The sequence below is a fragment of the Archocentrus centrarchus genome, chromosome 22 (assembly GCF_007364275.1).
Source record: "Archocentrus centrarchus isolate MPI-CPG fArcCen1 chromosome 22, fArcCen1, whole genome shotgun sequence".
In the NCBI taxonomy this organism is placed as follows: Eukaryota; Metazoa; Chordata; class Actinopteri; order Cichliformes; family Cichlidae; genus Archocentrus; species Archocentrus centrarchus.
The window spans coordinates 11,810,428-11,833,372 of NC_044367.1; the positions used below are offsets into that span (position 1 = coordinate 11,810,428).

General features: G+C 43.2%; 1 protein-coding gene across 5 annotated transcripts; it reads right to left on the bottom strand.

Moving 5' to 3' along the window:
• Positions 1-15: 15 nt before the first annotated feature.
• rtn1a (reticulon 1a) lies at positions 16-22,849 on the bottom strand. Of its 5 annotated transcripts, XM_030718731.1 has the most exons (10): positions 22,705-22,849; positions 22,364-22,579; positions 11,570-12,280; positions 10,321-11,007; positions 2,540-2,747; positions 2,295-2,433; positions 2,130-2,199; positions 1,725-1,771; positions 1,580-1,638; positions 16-867 (listed from the first exon to the last, which is right to left on the bottom strand). In XM_030718731.1, exons 2-10 carry the CDS (start codon positions 22,563-22,565, stop codon positions 825-827), a joined length of 2,166 nt encoding a protein of 721 aa, XP_030574591.1. In that variant the 5' UTR covers positions 22,566-22,579; positions 22,705-22,849; the 3' UTR covers positions 16-824. The 5 variants fall into 5 exon arrangements, with proteins under 5 accessions (XP_030574591.1, XP_030574590.1, XP_030574592.1 ...); XM_030718730.1 differs by having other exon boundaries at positions 22,364-22,826; XM_030718732.1 differs by lacking the exon at positions 10,321-11,007 and having other exon boundaries at positions 22,364-22,824.
• Between the last annotated feature and the right edge of the window lie 96 nt (positions 22,850-22,945).

Consider the following 22,945-nt stretch of genomic DNA (forward strand, 5'->3'; position numbering starts at 1 on the left):
AAGTGGCTGAGGAAATGTTTTACACCAAGGTACATTTATTTTTCTTATTCTTGTAATTAAATACATACTGTGAGTGCAAATAGTTAAAGAGTCCAGGGTCTAAAGAACTACAGAGTATAGTTGAACATAGTACAAAGTTGGACAGTTATTCAAACAAGCTAAATATCACCAGATACTCCTTGTCTTCATAGTTGTACAGTAGTACCTAAAACATGAGCGTGGGTATTGTTCCTTATGGTTATACAAAAGCAAAAACCCTACAATTACCACATCTAAGACGCATATTGTTAAATTATTTTGTGCTTGGAAACACCAAAAGGAAATCATTTTGGATATTTATATATATTGACATATACTGAGAGAAGCCCCATCTGCTAACTCAGAAACATGAAGCAGTATTCAACACTGGCAGCAGAGCACGTCTGTGGGCGTTTTAGCCTTTTGTGCCAAACCGTACAGTTTGTGGTAAGCACTGCAAAGCAAAAAAATGTAGCGTGACTTTAAAAACTGCACAAAAGATATCAAATATTATTTACCCAAGGCTCGACTTCATGCACTTTATAATAAGCAACACAAAAAAAGTCAGTTTCTTTTTTTGTCTTCAAGTTGTGAACTTGTCTACCTAGAAACAGGATTATGTGCGTACGTGTGACTGTGTGTGTTAGTGATTAGACTGCTATAGACAAGGTGAAGGCTTCTCCAGTGGATGCTTTTAGAGAACACCAAGATGACATAGCACTACGCCCCACAGATGACGACCAGGCTCTTTAACGGTGGGCCTGACTCTGAGCTGGACTGTCAGCTTCTCGGTGAGACAGACGGGTCTACTCCTCCTTCCTCTTGGCCCCAGGGATCTTTGCCTGGATCCTGGACAGGGAAAACAAGACGTTAATACCATGTTTCCAACGGGATGTTTACTCTAGATTTATTTGTGCTTAAGTCTTTTTTTTTTTTTTTTTTAAAGTGGGCATCACTGTGTGTGTGTTGTCTTTTTATGGCAGTCAATGGAACTGACAAGTTTTACTAAAACTGGCAAACTATCCAGAAAGTGTGCAGTTTAGGTATCAGTTGGAAGTAGTTAGAGATCTTTTAAAGAAACACCCTGAGCACAATCTTAACATTTGTGGCTTTTCATTACTTCTAAACTGGCTGGCAAATAGATGAATTTGCCAGGCATTCACAACCAGTAGTTTTCATACTTTTTGTAGCACCCCACACACTACAATATTTATCTTTTTATCTCTAACAATAGCATCAGAGACCAAGGTGATGATTTTAGTTAAATGAAGGTTAGTGCAATAGCATCAGCAAACCCATATTTTCCCCCTAGTTGCTTGCAACCCACAGTTTGAGAACCACTGAGTCTGGAAATATCTGGAAGCTGCTCAGTGCACCTGCACTCTTATCTATTGACCACTGAGCAACTTTGGAGAAGTGTGACTGATCACTGGAAACAGCAGGTACTGTTCCTTCAGCTGTTTGCAGTAGACAAACATGAAAACTGGTCAGCAGCAACTTGTTTTTTCTCTTTGAGGCTAAACTGATCTTGGAATAAAATAACTGAATGGCAGCCACTCACTTCCCCACCACAGAGTTGACATGGGTCCGTATTAGTCCCACGTACTGATCAATCTGTGCCTGAAGACAAAAAGAAATGGGACTTTTTAGAAGCTAGGCAATATTTTTCCAAACCTTGGCTGACTTTAATTCTTGTGCATTCCTACCTGATGTTTCTCATAGACCACAGGCAAGGTGAACATGGAGACCACAGCTGCAGAAGCACAGAAAGAGTAATGGTTAAAGTATTCTGAACTGAAGTGGAAATATATTCAAACAGGAATACGTTTGTTTCGACAGGAAGTCCAGCACACCCCAACCACTTCCCTTATCTAAGGTAAGCTGGAAAAGTAAACATAGACTGTGAAGCAGAGCTGTAAAAGCCTCCAATAAATGTACTTGGCTGTCTCTCATGGTGATGGACATGTCATAATCCCGGTTAATTCCAAATATGATCTAATAAGCCTCTGTATTCTGATGATTATTAGAGTGTATATGAGTCAACAGCAGACCCTGAAAGTTTGGCGCAGATGAACAGTTGAGTCAGATGTTTTAAGTCAGGATGACCTCACCTAGGATGAGCAGTGTCAGGCCGTTGAAGAGAGCGCCCACGTAGGTCAGCAGCCACATCAGAACAGCAAACTGAAACAAAGTGTAGTTGAGGTTTGAGCCGAGGGACTTCGCTTCTCAGCAGGGTTAAAAGGCAAACACTGATTTGTTTTAAATGTGAGGCAAACCTTCAGAGAGTCAACCAGATCTTGTACGAGGAACAGCCTGCGGAGCTCCTTCATACAGGTGTTGGTGTAGAGCAGGATTTTGTCAGCATATTTACTAATCTGGTCCTGAGACAGAGCGATTTCCATCTCCAGGTAGCCTCTAATAACAGATACGATAACAGAAGTGATACATGTCCACAACTAACAGTTATGTGAACATCACTGACTTTTTAATCTGGTCTTATTCGTGGACTGTTTTCACTCACTTGAAAGGATGCCCCTCATCTGTCTTCTGCACAGCCTGCAGCACAGACTTGTAGATCCTGAAGCTGATGGTGGCCGAGAGGGCTGCCAGGGCTAAGTAAGCCCCAACACTGACCACACTGAACTGGGTCAGGGAGAAGAGGAGCAGAAGCACGCTGCTAAACACGGCCCCTGACTGCTTCACATTCCTCCAGTAGAGCAGATCAATCGCTGAGGGGGGGAGGACAGAACAAAGACAAACTGTTAAGAGCCATAACCTGCATCACCTGAGCTCTTACTCTGTATGAGGTAGACCTGTGTATCCACGGTTGTACATTTTTCAGACTGGATTAGGCTGCTGTGGTCTACGCACCACACATTTGGGTCAAATTACTGGAAGCTGTTCACAACCCAGGGTCCTCAGAGAGCTGTCACGTGATCTTGTTTTAACCCAGCTTCCTAACCCAGCTTTTCATTAGGTTACGCAGTGTGAAGGTGTCCCAGTGATGATGTGCCTGTTAAGTTTCTTTACCACTATATATAGAGCGACCTTTCAAAAGGTAATATCCAACACTGACTAGTCGAGCAAGTGTGTTGCGACACTCCAGGCCGGAGAGCTGCATTGTTATATGTGAGGTGTGCTTATAATCAGGAGCATCTGGTCAGGTCTCATACATATACAAACATACATGCAAACAGGCACTGGGTACACTGAAGGTACACCTGTACTGCCTGCTCAGAGCACAGAATTAATGATTGACCTACAGTTTCCTGAAAGCAGCAGCAGCAGAAATAGAAGCACTATCAGCAGTTCACAGATATTGGCTCAGTGTGACCTGGCCAGACCAGCAGCTCTGGATCATGATGAAGGATGATGATGCATCAGTATCTCATCAATGCAGTGAAACGCAAGGATTCCTGTGAACCACCTTTCCTCACAAGAAACACTTGGGATATACACATATCCACAGGCTGTCATATGTCTTGCTGCACTGGTTTCCCTATTCTAGTCTTCTTTGGGTGGTGGGGCCTGTAATTTAAAGCCACTAGCAAAGAGAAGTGATAACCGAGGATTAGCCCAGTGTACCATTACAGCTCCAGCAGCCGACGTGGTCCTCCTCTGGCAGTCGGCTGTGTCGGCTGGAAACATGGGCTTGTTTCCATGAGAACTGTCGGCTGCTTGTTTCACCTCTGCTGAACCAGCTGCCCCCCCAACTCCAACACCACCACAGCCACTGCAAGCCAAACAGAATGACTATAGTACATACACCATTAAATCCTTGATGGCATGTATGGACAACTGTTTAATGTAAGGTTTTGTCCCTGTGAAGAACAGAGGATCGCTGCAGAGGTCTCTCGGGTGTCTTCCTCTATGCTGTCCGCCTGCCTGCTCTAATTTTAGCTGTGGAGCTGTGAGCAGCATAGTGATGACGGCCATCTTTACTCTCCACTAAAAGGCATCTGTAGATGCCAAAGAGGGAGGCTAAACCTGGATGGTGAAAGAACAACCATTGTGACTGAGTGAGTCTCCGCTCCCTCACACACTAACTCTTCCCACACTGTGAAACACCATGTCTTGTCTTAGCAACTAAAATTGGATTTAAAAAAAAAAAAACACTATCAAGCCCTATCCCAAGCACCACCACTATGAAATCAGAGACTCATTCATTGTCACAGCTGCTGCACATGTACAACTCCCCATACGAGCCATTGTTGCTGGCACAGCTCTCCATGTGGCAGCTGATTTGAATAGAGATGCTCACGTTCACACACACACACACACACACACACACACACACACACACACACACACACACACACACACACACACACACACACACAGGGCAGGCACAGGTAGCACAGACAGCAGCACAGACACATCAACAACAGACATCTCTGCTCGGGTGACAGGTGTTGACAAGGCAACAGCGACTGAGCTCTGCGATGCGCCGCACAGATGGCACGCAGACTGAAAAGCTTTAGCTGCAGCAGAAGCATGTACTGACCTGCGGCTCCCATGGCTGAACAGGGAAAGAGGCAGTTGCTTTTTCCACGGACAAAAGGAGAGCGCTGAAGGGGGGAGTCCCCCCCCTGCACGGGAGGGGAGGGGCTACAGCCACACCAGCAAATCAGCATTTGCCTGTGCAGGAGTGGGGGCTGAAGGATGGAGGGGGGATGTATGGGGTGCGGTTGCCAAAGAACCACATTGCAATCCAGCGCACACACACACACACACACACACTCGCTCTCTGTCTGAGCGCTTTTATGCTGAGACTTTAAGCACACACTCTCTGATGTGAGACAAAGAGCGTCAACCAGCCACTAAAATAAGTCAGTTCATCAGAATGAAAAAAACCCCCAAAGCTTTCTTTTTCAGCTTAAAACTGCATTATATGACTTATGACAACTAATAAACAGTCCAGACTGCTCCATTAAAATGCTTTGGTGGCACGGAGCCGCTGAGCACCTGCCTGATGCAGTTACCATAGTTACCATGCTCCATTTTCTCTCCGCCGTTCAGTGAGAGATGGAGAGAGACAAGAAGGGAGGGGCTGAAGAGGAAGGGAGGGGAAAGAGCGTTCCTTTGGGAACAGAGGGAGATTCATTTTCTCTGAATCTGGGGACTCATCGGCACATAATGTGTCTCTGCACCCTGACACATGAACAGCCACTCCCTTTATTGTGGAACACAAAGGGACAATAGCAGGTTAAAATAGACTTGTGGGTGGACAATGCTGTGTTAGTATATGGATAAGAGAAATGAGTGTGTAAAAGGCTTATAGATTTTATAAACTGACAGTTAAGTATCACATTACAAGCAAAATTAGAGTCGAAATTCACTGATTAAGAGACAAAGTGTCTCCTGAGACCCTGAAGCTTGTGTTGCTTTAAGTGTGCTTTTGTGAATGGGGGAACAAGGAACTTTAAGTGGTTTGGAGAACCACAAGGGTTAAAAAGGTGCTAAGCAAGTGCAGCCCATTCACCAAAAGCCTGCTTAACAGTGTAGTCTGATATTCATATAAAGGAAATCCTGTTAGCTTTCACAACAGGATATAATTCCCAAGTACAATGATGATGGCAGGATGTTGAATCAGAGTAGACAGGAAACACAAGTGCTGCCTGACACGCCCCGTTTGATGATGTGATTCTTTGCTCTGATATTCAACACACGGCCTTAAAAAAACAAAACAAAACAGAGCAAATGGTTAACAGTACTGCTAATAATTTGATTTCCCATCCCCCCTTTTCTGTAGTGGAACTAGTTTAGCCTGACCTCATTAAATCACTGAAGACATCCTAGTGGCCTGAAACACGCCATCAGCCAGACTGAGAAAACATGCAATAAGACTTCAGTTCCAACCACCTTTCACAGCTGAGAGTCGGGAGAGATTTGGATTGTGGTGACTGCGACCTGGACTTGGGGATGATACCTCATCATTGTCATTACAATCATTATCATTCTTAAATATATGATCAGATTATAATGGTATATTTAGTAATGTATATAGAGAAATCTTAGCAATCACTCAATGAGAGCTTATGGCTCTATCACTGAAATGATTACAATCCAAACTATCTGAAAGTCAGATAGTTAAACTTTTGCCACATAACTAGCAAAATAAAGCCTTTGCAAAGTGGATCTATCATTCCTTTACTTATTTTCTGCCATATATATGCAGTCAGAATGGTGGATGTTCATATCAAACATTGTGGTTTGAACCAACAGCTCAGACATCAGATTGCTCCAAACACTGTTTGAGTTTTTTGTCTGGCTGTGAGCACATGAGTTGCACCCACCTGCTGTCTAAACCTCCTAACTGTGAGGGGCAGCCAATCACAAGAAGGCTGGCTTGAAAAGTGAACTGAGGGGCTGCACCAAGGCCCAGTGTAAGATAAACCAGGATTATTATATTTGAAAAACTAAAAAAGTCTTGGCAGTTGGCTATAGAGCTGTGACTAGTGATTTTTAATTTAAAAAAAAAAAACTGTCCTTTAGCTATATTGCATGTTTTCTGACATGCTCTGTCATATTCTTACAAGTATAACACTATCCGATTGATAAAGACACAAGTCACAAATTCCCCAGAGGTCAGCAAATACTAAGTGTACACAGTGGAGAGAATGAATTTTTAGCAGTAGCATATATTAGAAAAACCTATTAGCTGTTTTGTGTCTTACTGGTACCTGTCAGTTTGAATTATTCTGATTACATCATCTATCTATGACTCACTTCTGGACAAGCTTGCATCATAGTTTGATCATCCCTGAGTAGTTTGGTGGCAGTGAATAAGTATTGTGCATGCCAATGAGAATGACTAAACAAAAATGCCTACAGGATCAAGATGATGTACAGGCATTCAAAAGCAGACCATAAATCAGCTCAGTTTCATCCTTTGTTGTGCTGACTGCGGTGACTTAATTTGATACGTTCTTTATGCTGTCAGTCGCTCACATCAGGCTATAATGTTACACAGCCTGAGGCTTCTACGTAGATTAAATTAAATGTAATGACTCAGCAGATCAATGACAAATGGGATGTTTTGTCATCCCGAATCAGTTAGTGTTGCGATACACTGAGCAGACCAGTCTGCCGTTTTTACCACCACTTAGCCAAACCTAAAAAGATGACATATAAGTAACCACAAACACCGTGGAGGAAAAGACGCCATTTTCTCTCTCTGCCCCCCCTGTGCGAGCCCTCCATGCTGTGGACACAGACAGCTGGAGGATGCTCTTCTCCGGCCCAGTCTCTGCAAGGTGCCATGGCGGCCAGGGAGAAAGGGCTGATGTAATCGGAATGGGTGCGCCCTGGTTACCATGGAGACAGTCTGTCAGTGCCATTCGGATGCTGTGACTGCCTCGTTACACAAAAACAGAGCATCCGCCATAATAAACCAGCTCCCTTGCACAGTTGCAAAGCGGGGAGGGTGATTACAGCAACACGCCTTGGTCCATGACACTAGCATCCATATTAACATGCACTCAAAACAGATGGCTCCCAGCATGCTGGTGACTATACACTTATTTTCCAAAACACCAAGCAGCGTCTCTCACCCACCCACTCCCCCTCCCCCCTCCCTTTGTTTTTTTTTTTTTTTTTTTGGTCAGATGCACAGACATGAAGCAGAAATGATCCGTCATAAGGGCGTGTCCATGAAAAAGGTGGAACAGCAAACAGCACAGTTTGAATCCCATATGCTTACAGCTAATATATAACATGCAAACCACACATGCAGGGATGACATGAATTTTTAACCTACATGCAGAAATAACCATGTACCCCTCACAGTCACAATGCACAGACAATAAATGAGCAAATCACAGTAAACACGTCAGTACCCTGGCCTTTCCAACTGCTCCAGGAGCATTCCTTCTTGGTCACGTCTGCAGCTGCCTGCATGCTGGTGATCAGTTCTGTCCCTGTTCTCTCTCTCTCTCTTTCTCTTTCTGGTCTCCGTTTTCTTCTTTGTCTCGCTCTTCAGTCGCACCGACTCACTCACTCATCCCAGAAAGGCATGAATGGTCGAAAAGGATGCGAGAGAGAGGCTGAGATGACAGAGGGGGAGGTGGGGAGGGAGGGAGGAAAGGTTTCCAAGGTACTGCCGGCACACGGAGCACAAAGACTGATGCTTGTGGAGCAGCGCTGGCTAGAAACAGAAGGAGCAGGGAAATTGCGTATGTCTATGTCTGTGTGGAAGGAGGAGTGGAGGGGGGCAAATTGTAAACACCACACCACAGCTTCTGCTGCAGCAAATCATCCATGCACTGAATAAGAGCCTAGAGGGGTATGAGGGTGGGTGGTGACAATCGAAGCTTCTTTCCTTTCACAATAAAAGTCCTAACAGAGCTTTTGATTTGTAATAGTGGGGGTAAAAGCAATGGAAGGGTTAGGTGGATGCACAGTCACGTGGCGTTAAGGAAACAGCTTTTTCTTCTGTCGTAGCTCCAGTGTAGCAACATATTTATTTGGAGTCATTTGCAATATGTGCATTAAATATGGCACGTACCACATGTTGTGCAAGCTAATAAAAAAAGGAATTTTATAGTCTGATGTCATGCACACCAGACAGGATGCAACAGCATATTTTACGAGTGCTGAAAATGGCTGCAAAGGAAAAAAAAAATATGGTAACCATCCAGAGTTGTTATTCTTTAATTGCATGTACCACAATTTATGATTGTAGTCAGGGATTGAAATAGCCTTTTCCACTATGACTCACTGGCAAATGAAGCAAAGTTACTTGTTCTTAATAATTCATTACAAAAGACACTGTGCAGTACAGCACAATGCTCCTTGCTTGGTGCCTTCAGGATGTGTTTGTGCTTTATGGTTTCCTCCCCAGAATACATTTGTTATGCAAATGGAGCTGCAAAATGTGACTGAAAAAGCAAAGTGGGATGCGTACAAGTGCAATGGAAAGAGCACAGTCACTGTGGTGTCAGTGCTGAACAGAAAACAATGTGCAAATGCCATTTTACAGTCCTTTCAAAGCTGATTCCTGCCCCCCCCCCCAGCCACACCTCACACCTTCTCCTTCCTACCAGTACCAACCAAGAGGAAATGAAAAAGCTAACCTGGTCCCCCATCACTGTTGCTATGGCAACTGGTGCAAGCGCACTGACTGATGAAAACAAAATCTACTCCTCTTCAACAGAGCTGTCATGATAAAGGTGTGTTGTGCCCTCTAGCGTCAGAGGGGGGAAAAGCTGACCTGTTTTTTTTTTCTTAGCATTTCCAGAATCTTCTTACAGACGGAGTAAACAAAGCAAGACAAATGTGTTCAGCTGGTATTAAATGTGTCAGTTCACATTTTAAACATGCAACTATTCACCTGATTTAACCTTGTTTCCCATGTTTCACTAAGAAGCCATAGAAAAGCCACTGCTCTTCTATGGCTCTTCTATTAGCCACTGCAAAAAAAAAAAAAAAAAAAAAAATTAAATTAAATTAAATTCAGAGGTGATTTTATTTGTTCTACAAATGTGGGGAATTCAAGAGGATTCCTTCAAAGCTCTTAAGTAAGAGTGTGCCCCAGTTTTGACTTCACAGGATTATGTAAACCCACTGTTTACACTGACAGAGAAAACAGCCAATAGAAAATAGCCATGCAGAGATCAAAATGTGCAGGGTATCCAGCATTAACTGCTGACTGGGATTGGCATTTCTGATTTATCTAATCTCAGGGGGCTGCAGAGTGACGTAAGAAGCCAGATGGTGTCAAGATGCTGAAAGGCGTCCACCTCCACCTGGACATTTGTAATTTTTATCAGTTGCACCATTGGAGTCAAGAGAGTACTGCTTACGGGTTTGAAAGTGAAGCTGATGACTTCCAGTAGCCATGCATAAATTTGAAGCAACATATCCTTACTCTGCTTTTCCTTCTATATACCACCAGGGGGAACCAGATGTGGGGATAGTCAAAGACAAGCCTTCCCACCCACTCCTGGTACAGAGACAAACACTGAGCACTTATTTCCTGGCCTTGTCAACAAATCATCACCAAAGCACGCTGTGCACAAGGTGTCTTCCATGAGATAAACAACCCTCATAATGCATCAGCGTAAACTTTCAGTCATATCCACAAACTTTTTATTGCTCTTTCACTTGGGCATTATTATTTCTGCAAAGCCAGTACTACTAACAGTGGCCTATAAGCCAGGATAAGAGTACTGCAACAAATAAAAGGTCACAGATACGTTACATGAAATCCTTAGGCTCCCACAAAGAGACAGTAAAAACCCTTATATTTGTGTGTAAACCCAAGTAGACATGAGTCTTTCTAACAACAGTTTTAGAACTCACCTTTTTGTTTATTAAAGCCCTCCAGGAAAGTTGGTACAGCAGGCTTTCCCAGGTCTCCTTTGCCCTCACTGGTGATTTTGTGCATGTCTTCCTGGTGGGGCTTTTCTGATCGCACCTCAGGAGGCACGGCTGCAGTTGGGGGCTTAGGCTTGCTGGGGCGATCTTCGTCTGTTTTCACTGGGTTCTTGATCTTTTCTGAAACCAGGGGCTCGACGGGTGCCACCTCAGTGGTACTGCGGGGAGGGACGGCGCTGGGAATCAGGGGGGAGGGAGGGCTGACTCCCTGTTTGGGCCCACTGAAGCCTTGCTCTCTCTTTGGGCTTTCTTCGGACGCGGACTCAATGAAGAGATCACTGTCAAGCTCTGCCTCCCTCTCTTCCCTCAGTATGCTGTAGGCTGTGGGTGGAGCGTGACTGCCAGCAAGGCCCAAACCACCCTTGGCAACTAGGGGACTGTCAAAGGGGTTGTTAGGCTGGCTGAATGTGCCCTTGCTTTTAGGCGACTGGGCAAATAGGTTGCTACTGGCCTTAGGAAGCTCCTCAGACACCAGCTCAATCTCTGAGTCTCCAGACTCTGCGCTGCTGCCATCATGCTCCCTGCCACCGGCCTTTGTGCCTGGGCTGCTTTTGGAAACTGCAGGCTTCACTGCATCAGACTTGAACATGTCATGGGAGGGGAAATCTTTTTCTGTTCACAAAGAAATGCAGAGAAAAGAGGGCATGAGCCTCTTCCTTGCAAATCTGGACACAAAGCATGTGCACACATTACTTAAAGCTAGATTACATAACTTTTGAAAGAATAAATACAACTCTCTTCCTTCAGCAAATGAAATGCACATTTACAAAGCGCTAAATGGTTAGCATTTTATCTTATTATTTAAAGTTGCACACCCCAACCACAGTGAAAACCTTAACTGAAGCTACATTGTTTCAGTTTAACGACACGCACTGATGTATGACAGTATAGCTCATGATAAAATATGTTATCCTCTTTAGTATGTCTGTGGACTGAACTTTATAGTTCATGCTGTATAGTTTTTAGGACTTTTCACCTGGTTACTTTATCCATAAGCAATTTGTGATTCTAATAAAAAAAACAACTTCATGTATGTGTGTGTGTGTACACACACACACACAAATGCTGTTCTATAAAATGAAATGATGCCAAACTACAGACTTTTGTCTGTATCATCCATTCCTATATCTGAACAACTGAAAGGTGTTTGTGTGTGAGTTTGTGCTTTTCCTACTTGTTGGTGAAGCATTGGGAGTGGAAGCTGGGCTGTCATCCTCCGGCTCTGACAGTGTGACCGTAGGGACCCCCTGTAATCCCACACTAAGGACGCTTTCACGCTCAGAAGCATTGACCGAGTGTGGTGGCGGCTCAGTCTTAGTAGCTGTTGGCTGGGACTCGGTCAAAGTGATCTTCACTGGGCTGGCCGACTGTGGCGTGTCACCCAGGTTTCGGTAGGAACGGTAGTCTCCCAGCTCCTCATCAGATGGCTCCTCAACGTAGGGGAAAGAATGGGAGCCCAGTGCTGGACCCAGATTTTCCTCATCATCCTCATCTCCTCCGGGGTTCTTATCTATGTAGCTGCCCAGTAAGTCATGACCCGCTGAGCTTTTGTCCAGCAGGCCATGTAGAACCCCCTGTTGCTGGTCGTGGCGCTCGTCCCCGTGGCTGATATCCATGTAGTTGTAGGATTCTGTCTTATCTGAGCCCAGCAGAGATTTCGGTGTATCACTGGCCTGGCTGGAAGTCATCTTGGAGCTGAAGCTGTAGGTGTCACTTGAGAAGTGATCCAGGGTAGAAGAACCTGAAGAGTGGCTGGAGGGCTTCAGGTCATCAGACAGGTAGGAGGCTTCCTGGCCTGTTGTGAAGCTCTGATTGGAAAGCAGGGAAGTGTACACGTCACCATCATCATTCATAGGCTTCCTGAACAGGCCAGACATGGGATCATCTACAAAAACAGCAGACAGAGAAAGCAAGAGAGAGAGAGAGGCGTGAAACTTAGGTGACAGATAAGTGTCACACTGAATCAAACCAGCCTGTGCCTGAACAGTTTGATTAATGAAAACATCCAGTTAAACAAGGCTGTGCTTCAACTGGAGCTGCTGCCAAAGAGAGGGGCTGTGAAAGCAGCACAGTCAGACTGGGTGTCTGTGTAGATCAGGAGGGATGCGGTAACAGAGCGTACTTGTACCCGATGAGGGACAAAGGGGGATTGTTCGAGCCCCCAAAAAAACCATAGTGTCAGAGCCAAGGTCTGTTCTAAATCATGCAAGCAAAGGGGTGTCTGTAATCACATTTCTACTCTGTAATCACCAATTCTCCATGTCCACAAAGAAGTGTCATCAAAATGAGCATATACCCACATGCTAATGATGTAACACGGGAGCAGTGAGGACCAGGCAGGAGAATAGTCAGCCTCACATGAGGCAACACAAAGTGGTAAACAGGTGATTGCTGGCAGGTGTGAGGGCTGCTCCCTGGCGTCTTCCTGGACTGTGCTGTGTGTGTTCCCATGTGGACTGAGCTGATTCATCCACTTCTGTGGTAAGCTAAATCGTGGATATTCATCAGTTGTTTGCAGCCGCTGTAGTGTGTATTAAGACATCCATGAAAATATGAATAAGTGGTAGCAATACAGAGGTATGTTCTTAAATTAACCATACTCTCTGTTTACGGGCAACTTCTGTTTCTATTAGGATTATTTTAGCCTCCTGTTTTCAGTCATTTTAAAGTTTTGTGCGTAGTTTCTGGTTGTCCTGTTCTCTCTGTTTCTATTGTTTGGCAGGTTGTTCCCTCAAGTCATCCAGAACTGTACTGAGAGTTCACTCACTTTATAAATTTGTATATGCATGCTTTATTAATGTGGTGTTTTAGTTTGTATTCTAGTGTACTTTGCTCGCTGATAGGATACTCCTGGTGCCCCAGCAGTGGGTTGTTGGCTTCCCACAACCATGATAGGTTCATGCTTTCCTCTTTTTTCATATGGTTTTACTAAAGATTTTAATAAACACCCAGTTATGACACATAATCCTCAGCGATTGTTGCAGCTTCTTAATGAAAGTTCCTGCACTGTACCCTACATTACCTTTGTTACAATAATATGAACAATTTACTGTATGTGCAAGCTAACAATTTATAGTTGTGTTGTGTTGGTGTGACACTGTGTGTGATCTGCTGTAAAATATCACACATTCCACTGAATAATTTGAATGTGCTGCAAGGAAATAATTTATAAATACTTATATATACATTTTAAAACAGGAAGAAATGTTAGAACATTAAACATCAGAAACAAAAGTCAAGTATTTCTATTTCTGAAGTTTATTTCCAGCTTCCAGTCTAGGCTGACCACAGGTCCCACTTCATGTGGGATTGTACTGCATTTTTTATCCCATCCTCCTGTATTGCCTCTAGTTTACAAGAGTAAATGTGGCTGAAAGGGATGTGGGTCTACAGATGCATCTCTAACCAAACCTGTGACCTGCATAGTTTGTATATTTCTTAAGTTTCAGTTTTTTTAGTATTGTGTTCCACATTGTCCCACACACACCTACTCTTTGTCCCACATTTAGTTTGTTGGGATCTGGTCATCCTATACCAGTCCCACTTATGCAACTCCACCAACTAACGTGTAAAATGAACATCAGTAATCATAGTAGCTACACGCAAACACAAACTATGTGACATAATGTTAAGATATTTTCTGTGCTGTGTACAAGTCAGAGTTTATGCTTCCACAAACTCATTTCCTCCCCCTGCTCTCCAGCCCTGCTTCTCCCAGGGCAGCAGTGGAGCTATAAATAGGCTGGATCCAGCTGCTGGGCTGGATGTGGGGGGAAGATTTTAAATAGCAGCCTTCGGGTTAGCTCTGGAGGATGCGAACTGACTGACAGAAGACCCAACAGGTCAGGACGTTCTGTCCCTCCCTTTGCTTCCTCTGAAAAGCCCAGCCACACTTCCCTTCTGCTGTCTTATCCTTCCTCAGTCATTAACAATACATCATACCGCAGTACAGTGACATAAACACTACACACCCATCCTGAGATACAAGGGGATACGTGATGTCACAAGAAAAAGAAGCAAAGCAGGTCGAGACGTTATTAAGCGTCAGGTTATTTTGTATCAAACAGGCTGAAATATCTTGTAGATCGACGTGAAGTGTCTGTAGATCTAAACATTATGTGAAATAGAGTGCTGTTGAGCCATATTCAGCTCAGTGACACAAATGCCCTTGATGTACTGCTAAAGTGAAGCAATGTATAATCCTCTTAGTCCACTACCATGGTATAGGTCCCATCACTCGTCCCACTGGCAACAGCATCATAAAACACTAACTGATTCACTGCACAAATACCGTGCAGTGGGAAGCACTCAAAGCCGCTAAAAACTGTGAAGAGAGGTGATCGCTGGAGCTGTGAACTGCTCATGCTCCTGTTGACCGTAGGCAACCCCCCCTCCCCCCTTTATCAAACCTTTTTACGTAGCAATACAGGAAACAAAGCAGCAGTTGCATAAGGCATGTTCAACAATCATGAGGCTCAGTTTATGTCTTTAACCGCCATAAGGGCAGCTGCTCTGAGCAGCCACTTGACAAACTTGGTGGAGATTGAGGGCATTTTGAATCTGCTGATCTGATATAGCACCCAGACAATGGAAAAAACCCACATGGCTGAAACGAATGCTTTACTGCAGTCAGACGGGATTGGAAATGACAACAGAGGAATTCTCAGCTCACACAACATAATCATGTCACTGAAAGGATGGGGCAGCGCTGTGAATGGACAGTCCCTTTGTTGCCTCTCTGCAGCCAGTGCAGCTCTGAAACTAATGCAGACTGGCAATATGTGCTACACCAAGGCATGGGCTCCTAATTATCAGGCAACAGACAAATGTGAGCACAGATATCAAAGGGATTTGGAGTTGCGAAATGAATATATTAGCACTGGGGGAAAAAAAGGTTTACTAAGCAGCCTACATAGCAGTTATTCAGTGTGCAATAAAAATGAAAAAGCATAGAAAAGGAACTTTGAAACTGAGGTGATACAAAAAGATGGTATCCTCGAACATCATGCTGTCTCACTTCTTGCAGTTCAATGCAGAGTCAAAAGACAAGCTGCTGATTCCATAATCACTAGAGCTGGACTGACATTCAGGAGCAGTTTGTCTGTCTGTGCTGTCCGAGCATGCGCCATCAATAGTTCCAGTTATACACTTAGGTCCATAAGTGTTTGGAAGATGACACATTTTTTTGTGAATTTTACCTCTGTACACCACTGCAGTGGATTTGAAATTTTAAAAAAAATCAAGATGTGATTGAAGTGCAGATTTTCTGCTTTAATTGAAGGGGTTTAACAAAACTATTGGATTACATACAGATTACATATAACCATTTTTATAAAAAATATAGCCCCCCATTTTCAGAAGCTCAAAAATAATTGGACAAATGACTGACAAGCAGTTTCATGGCCAGGTGAGATGTCTTATGTCATTATTCCATGATAAATTAAGCAGATCAAATATCTGAAGTTAATTTTAAGTGTTGAACTTCCGTTTGGTATCAGTGGAACTTTCAATATGAGGTCTAAAGCAATGTGGATGCAAGTGAAGAGGCCACCATCAGGCTGAATTGCTGGAAAACATCTAAATGAGCCTGCACAGTTCTGAAACAAACCAAGATGAACTTGTACCAGAATGATGGAAAGAGCAAAGTATGGAGAAGGAACGAAACAGCTCACGATCCAAAGCATACCACCTGTCATGGTACAGTTGTTTATTGATGATAATGTTTATTGATGATGTGACTATTGACAAAAGTAGCAGGATGAGTTGTGAAGTGTATAGGGGTAGAAGAAGCCTTTCGGATGAGAGGTGAAACGTCTTCAAGAAACAAAAAGAAGTCCAGTCGCCTTTTTCAAGCTCCAGAGACTACTATGACCTGGATGACTGAGAATCTACACAGATGTATAGGGGTATACTCTCTGCTCAGATTCAGCCATCAGACAACCGATCAGACAGCTCTTCACAGTGCAAATGGATAATGACCCAAAGCATACTGCAAAAGTAACCCAAGAGCTTCTCAAGCCAAACAAAAGGGGTATTCTTCAGTGGCAATATCAGTTACCACATCCCAACCCAACAGAGCATGCTCTGTAGTTATTAAATACAAAACTGAAGGCAGCGAGACCCAGCATCTCAATGTCCATGGGTTCAGCTTCTTCTTTAAGTATCTCTGACTCCACAGCTCTGTTACAATTCCATTACTCCACCCATGACCCGCTCAGCAGTGGTGTTACTTTTCAGGTGTTCTCTTTCACAATATGACCTTGTGGAAAGAACTCTATTACTATGCTCTTCTTTCAAAGCCGTCTGCATGTTTGGGGCTTTAACTTTCTATAAAATGTCCTTCATTTACTGGGAAGACACAAAAAAAATTACAACTTATTTGCTAAACATGAATTATGCACAAAGCCTGTGCTGTGTGTAGACATTGCAAATCATTTCATTTGGTCAAAGTACAGATTATTCACTTGTTTTTTTTCCTCTGGTTCCCTTTTTTGGTTTTGTAAATGTGTTACCAGTGGACATGTATTACACATAGCATTCAATAATATGTCTAACATGGTACATGAGTAAAAATGTGCTCATTATCAACTATAATAACTTACATTACACTACTTTGTGTTATGCTACTTTTGCATTTTTCTGCTTCACACTTGAACATAACCGGAGTGTTAAATTTAAAGTTAAATTTACTTTTTGATGTAGAAATTCAAACAAATGCAGAAATAGTTAAGTATGAATAGTATTTTTTTTCTCCACACAGAATATACTGCCAGACATTGTCTGTTACTTGCTGCTAAAGAAAATATTTAAAAGGCTTTTAATTTGAAATGGTTGCACTTTAAAGCATCCTAAACTTATGTAACTAACTTTGGGCTTTAACTTTGAAAATCGCACTGAATTTAAGCATCCCAATGACTTTTAATAAGCGACTGGAGGTATTTATTTTGAAAAAATGGCATTTTAAAATATGCTGGTAAATTCCTTTATCTAACTGCTGACTTTTTTTGAAGAAAGTGTGCTTTTTTCATTGACTTGGATTACTGAATGGTTCACTGTGATTTTCTGGAAGCTGGGATAATATTACATTCCTATATTGACGAGTGGTGCCAGGCACAACAAACCCCGCTGCCAGCAAATGTTTCAGCTGGTTTGAACGTTGTCCATCTCACTAACATGTCACTCTCACCGAGTTCTTGACTCACCGCGAAAACACATAGGTCCCATTGTCCATGCCCATAATTTTCCAAGGTTTAAAAAGCTGAAGTCAAATAAATTTCATTTTATGGTCATTTTCATTTTTTGTAAAAGCTTTATCTCTTATAATGAGAAAATATGTGGTTTGTGGGATGGGCGGTAACGGGGGGATTGAGTGATCGGATTGATTGAAGGTCAAAAGTTGTATCATACATGTTCGTATCCGGATCATATCCCGATCAAATGTTACATCTCCATGGACAATAGTGATATTTCTTACTGCAGCAAATGAGGATGATGTGTCAGCTGAGATATGGCCAAAAATATTGGTTAAATGGAGTTTCCCATGTTAAATTCAAGTAGCCTGCAAATCCAGAATCTGGATGGGATCCAGATGATGTTCAGTTAGAGGGGAGCATCGCAGGCCTGACACTTTCAAGTATATCACTCCTCCTGTTGTACACCTGGAGACAGCAGTTACATTTGAGTCTGCCTTCAGTGGCTTCTTGGCTAGTATCTGCCATGTCCATGACTAAACAACACACTAACTATACACTCCAAACATGCTAAATGTCATTGTTAACAAACAAACAGACAAACATACCAAAAACAATACCGTTACCCCCTCTGTGAACAGGGTAATGAAGGCCGGGCTAAGGTTTTAATGGTCTCTAGCTTGAAAAGCTTTGGTTTTAAAGCATTTAAGTCATACATCATGAACTTAAATGGTTGCATTTAATCTCATAATGTATTTTTAACAATATCCTTAGCTATACAAGCACATGAATACCAGTCGCTAAGTACCACGTTTTAATGATGGTAAAGGAGAAGAAGAAAAAGAAGAGCACAAAGACAGCCTATACTGAGAGCTGAGGTCGATAGGAGAGCAGCTGGGCAGATGGATTCAAGTGCTCTGCTGCATTGATCCAAAACAACAAGGACATACAATTACTGTAAGAACCGTTTGGTGAATCTACCTCTCTTTAAAAAAATAAATAAATCACTAAAGGCCACCAGGACAATTGTTATTGTTCCAGCAGCTTCTGTCAAAAATGAATCCATTTAGAGGCAGTTTAAATAAAATCTCTCCCCATTTAGACTGAAGCTGTTGCACAGTACCAGTGTATTGATTCTATCTTTCTTGCTTGCATGGAGCTTTATGGATGAATAGAGAGAATGTGGGAGGATCTAGACCGAGTGTCTGCACAGCGTTCTCTTCAAGTCAAAGCCGTCAATTTAGTGACTTTGAAACGGCAATTCACTTTTGAAGAGTGTGGATGCAGGTTAGAAGCAGAGCAAAGAAAGGCTACTATCATTTACACACCCACAGAAAAAACCTGATGGTCAATGCTATTTGTAAGTGCCTTTGTTGATAGTAATTCTAATCCCGAGAGCACTTTAGCACTATGCTCAGGGATTACTCAGGGCCCTCTGCTCAGCGCTAGAGAGCTGGTAAGATCAGATACATGGCATTATGTTTCACATGTTGGCTTTTAATCGTTTTCCGGGTAGACACATGGGATCAAAAGGCATTAGAAATGATAACTTATTGATATAATGAGTGCACTAATGCTTTCATATGGTCCCCTGCAGAGGAACTTTTGGAGCTTGGTCTACCACACTATTATCTGTCCTTCTATCTTTTGGCCCAGGAGATGAACAAAGCTGAATGAGACTGTAAACTCGGCAGGTTACACATCATCAAAACCAGTGCCCACTCGGAGGGACTGTAACTCAGGTTAATTCTTTAAAGCTACAATTTACAGATGTCTCCTAAACGTATCACACACAAGCAGTCAGACAGTTACTGTGCTGAGAAGAGGGCAACCATAAGGATCATTCATTCACTCATTCAGTGTGAGCGTATGTGTGCATCCAGAGCCTTAAATATCCACTAGTGACCAACTGTCACCTATAAAGCGAAGCACAATAAGCGAATGACTGGATGTGTGGACAGGGCTTTGGTGTTACGAGGCATGGAAATGCAGTAATGCTAAACAAACATTCCCATGTATGCCATTCCTCCTACACACAGAGTGGAGTAGTCAGCAGTCACTGTAGGGGGAGCATGGCTAACAGAGCGAAGAACTGGTTATGCAAACAACCTCAAACTCATCACTGCACTTGCTCAGGTCTCCAGCACTGCATCCACCAAGTTATCAGACCACCAAGTATCGAGACTGATAAAGAAAAGGTGAACAGAGGAACTATTACTAAGATATGCAACAGCAGAAACACACACAGCTGACCCCGAGTGCCTTTTTTCAGGGGACGATACCAAATTAAAGTTACCCTTAAGGAAAGTGCAGTTTATTGTATTTCACTTTTTCCGCCATCAGTCTGGCCTTTTGAAATACCGGCCCTGTCATCACAGCCTTGCCTCTCTAACCATTAAGCCCCCTTCTTTTTCCGCCTTATTTTATCTTGCATCTTTATCATCTGCTCTGAAAAGACCTTGTACTGCTTGCTTGCCCCCTTCCTTTGGGAACAGCTCTTACAGCTAAAGGCATAAATGTACTGTGCTGCCTTATGCAGTCCACTAAGTGCTTTTTCTCTCTCAAAGATATGGAAAAGTCCCAGCCAGACATATGCTGTCTCATCCTTGTCACTGATCTGCGCTCGACAGAGGAAGACTCGACTCTAATCCACCTATCAGCCACTGGATTGGAGCAGAAAGCTTCTTATGACTGATGCACTTTGTCAGGTTGTGATAAAATGATGCACCAGGAGGAGTTGTAAATAAGGAAATGCAGCGTCACTGTTTATACTTAGTTTTTTCTTCACTGGCAGAGAACAGGCTTGAAACACCATCTGCTAAAGACAAACTAAACACGATGGTGGTGTTCTCGCAGCACATCGGGCCCAGTCAGAGCTCCTCCTGCCTCTCGCTTTCTATCGTGCCTCTTGAAACTTTCATAGGATGGGAAACTTTTAAAGATCAAAGAGGTTATCCAATCTGAGGATAAGGTTCTGCCCTGTGGTGATTTAATATAGTTGAAGTCAGCATTATTGGGGTCTGTGGGTACATCAGAGTTGTGAACATGATTTAGGACAGGCATGGATCGATTACCCAGAGAAGGATCCGGTTTCCCAGTTCATTATGTTCAAAGGCCAAACTTCTTTCCTGTGCTCAGGACGAAACAGTAATAATCCCAATCTAAAAATACTCCTTTCTTCATCAGAAATGCAGAGAAGAAAAGTGCGAGTGAAGAATTAGAGTGAATGTTTTTGACAAAGATCAGAACGGACTGTAACATGACTACATAAGAGGGAAATGTCCTCTCTGCCCTGCCAGATGTGATGAGATCTGCACTGTTCCCACCAAGAACATAAGTGACAGAGCGGATTACTTCACTGGTACGGATATGGCTCAGTGGGAGTCGCGGGAATAACACAAAGCTATTCTTTCCTCTTTTCGGAACCAAAACAAAGTGCGCGCGTGTTTGTCTGTGTGCACCTACACATGTTTGAGCCTGTCTGGAACAACATTCAAAAAAGTAGACCAAATGCTCTGCTAACTATTTCTAGACAAAGCAGTTGGTAATGTCACACAGTCTGTTTTAAATGTTCCAAGAGCTTTTTCTGTGTTTTATTTCAAATTTGCAAATGCTTTGAATACATTCATGAACAGTTCTGTGCATCAAGGGATTAAAGTCCAAATTAAGCATTCAGCTATGCTGTTGTACTTAAGGGATTTACAAAAGCTACATGTTTTCTTTCCTGCTTTGGACCAGCAGCAAGCAAAATGTGAAAGACCTGAGGAGCAAGGAGGGGAAACTGGGCAGCTCTTTTTTTTTTAAAGCACAAACTCATGAATTTTTCAGTGGATTTTCAGTGAAAAGTGCAGGGCTCTAGTTTTGCTCGGCAAGCGAATAGTGAGCCCTGTTCAAGATTAAAAATAGCACAAGATGAGCAGTGCTGAGGAGAATGATGGACTCAGAACTGAGGTCTGCGTTATCTTCCCACAAAAAAAAAACACAGAAAGCCCAGTATCCAGCAATGGAACAACATCACTGACATGGTCTGGGAAGGCGCACACAGGGATGCAGGACTCTGTCGTGTAATCTCTCTCCCTTTTCTTTTAAAAGAGTATATTTAACGTGTTAACAATATTTAAAACTCCCCAAGGTTCCAAAACCTTTCCAAAATCACTTAGTTATTATTATTATTTTGGCATTAAAAAAATAAGGTTACTTAATGTTTGTTTATCTATATTATATATTTAATTTCTGGACTAATTAAGTATTTTGCTTAAGAATTAAGGTGTTTTCTATCCAAGCCAGGGGGCCTTAGGCCTGTAATCTGTAGCCTCACCTTATCAAAAAGCAAGTATTTTATTAGAGAAGCAGACCTAAGCCCACATCTGGGAGATGATGCAGTAGTTATGACAGTAAACAGGCCATTCAGAGTTCAACAGGCGATTTGTTAATGCCTGCATCCCTGCAGATTCTTCAGCTGGTGCTCCTGAGCAGAAAAAAACACCGGGTCATATATGATGTTTCATAGTTTGGAAACATGTTTACAGCATCACTGAAGTTGCTTCCTTTGTTTTTGTTTTTGAGCTCGGAAGTTTTAACTGGGGCTTACAGACAAGCCGTCTGTCGTAACGCTAAATCTCTGACAAACGCTCCCGGCTGCGTCTCTTACGCTGCATTTATTTACACCGCAGCACCGACCTGTTACGTTTCTAATATTTAAAAAAAAAAAAAAAAAAAAAAAACGTGGCTCGAGTGACTGTAAATCGTTAAATATCAGCAATAAGTGCGGGCTTTACCTGTAGATGCAGTTTCCATAGCAACGGGAGGCCTTTTCGCGTCGTCCTGGAAAGGATGAAATTGTTGATCCAGGTCGCCCAACGCGTCGCCTCTCGGCTTAAATTCTTCACGCAGCTCGCCGAAGCGGGTCGATGTGTTCCCGAACAGGCCGTTTCTCTCATAGTCATCACCGAACCACTCCTCACCGGGCTGCGCAGACATGCTTTTCCCCTTTCCTGTCGTCGGACAGATGGTATTATTACACTTAGCTACACAAGGCTGCTGCTTCTGCGCTGTCTCTGCCGTAAACGAGCGGCGGCACCGTTTGCGCTATACAATGTGTGACGGAGGAAAAACGCACAACAACAACAGTGCAGCTCCTGGCTGGCGTCTGTCAGCTGAGGCCGGGGTTTGTGGACGCCGCAGATGAGGCGGTGCTGTCGGGCGGTCGGGGAGCTGGAGGAGAAGGAGAAGGAGTGAGGTTGATTGTTTTAGTTCACTGCTCCCACGCTGACGTCATGGTGTCCGCGAGCCCTGGGGTTGGCACCATATTATTTGGGACACCTGTCAAACACCAAAAAGGTGTTTTCGGCGTATAAATG

What these genes read in the sequence shown, in the direction of transcription:
- rtn1a (XM_030718731.1), bottom strand. Translation starts at nt 22,565, where the DNA reads ATGTCTGCGCAGCCCGGTGAGGAGTGGTTCGGTGATGACTATGAGAGA. An exon ending in TATGGAAACTGCATCTACAG is followed by an intron (nt 12,281 to 22,363) that starts GTAAAGCCCGCA and finishes CTGTTTTTGTAG; the next exon opens with ATGATCCCATGTCTGGCCTG. An exon ending in GATGAGGGGCATCCTTTCAA is followed by an intron (nt 2,434 to 2,539) that starts GTGAGTGAAAAC and finishes ATCTGTTATTAG; the next exon opens with AGGCTACCTGGAGATGGAAA.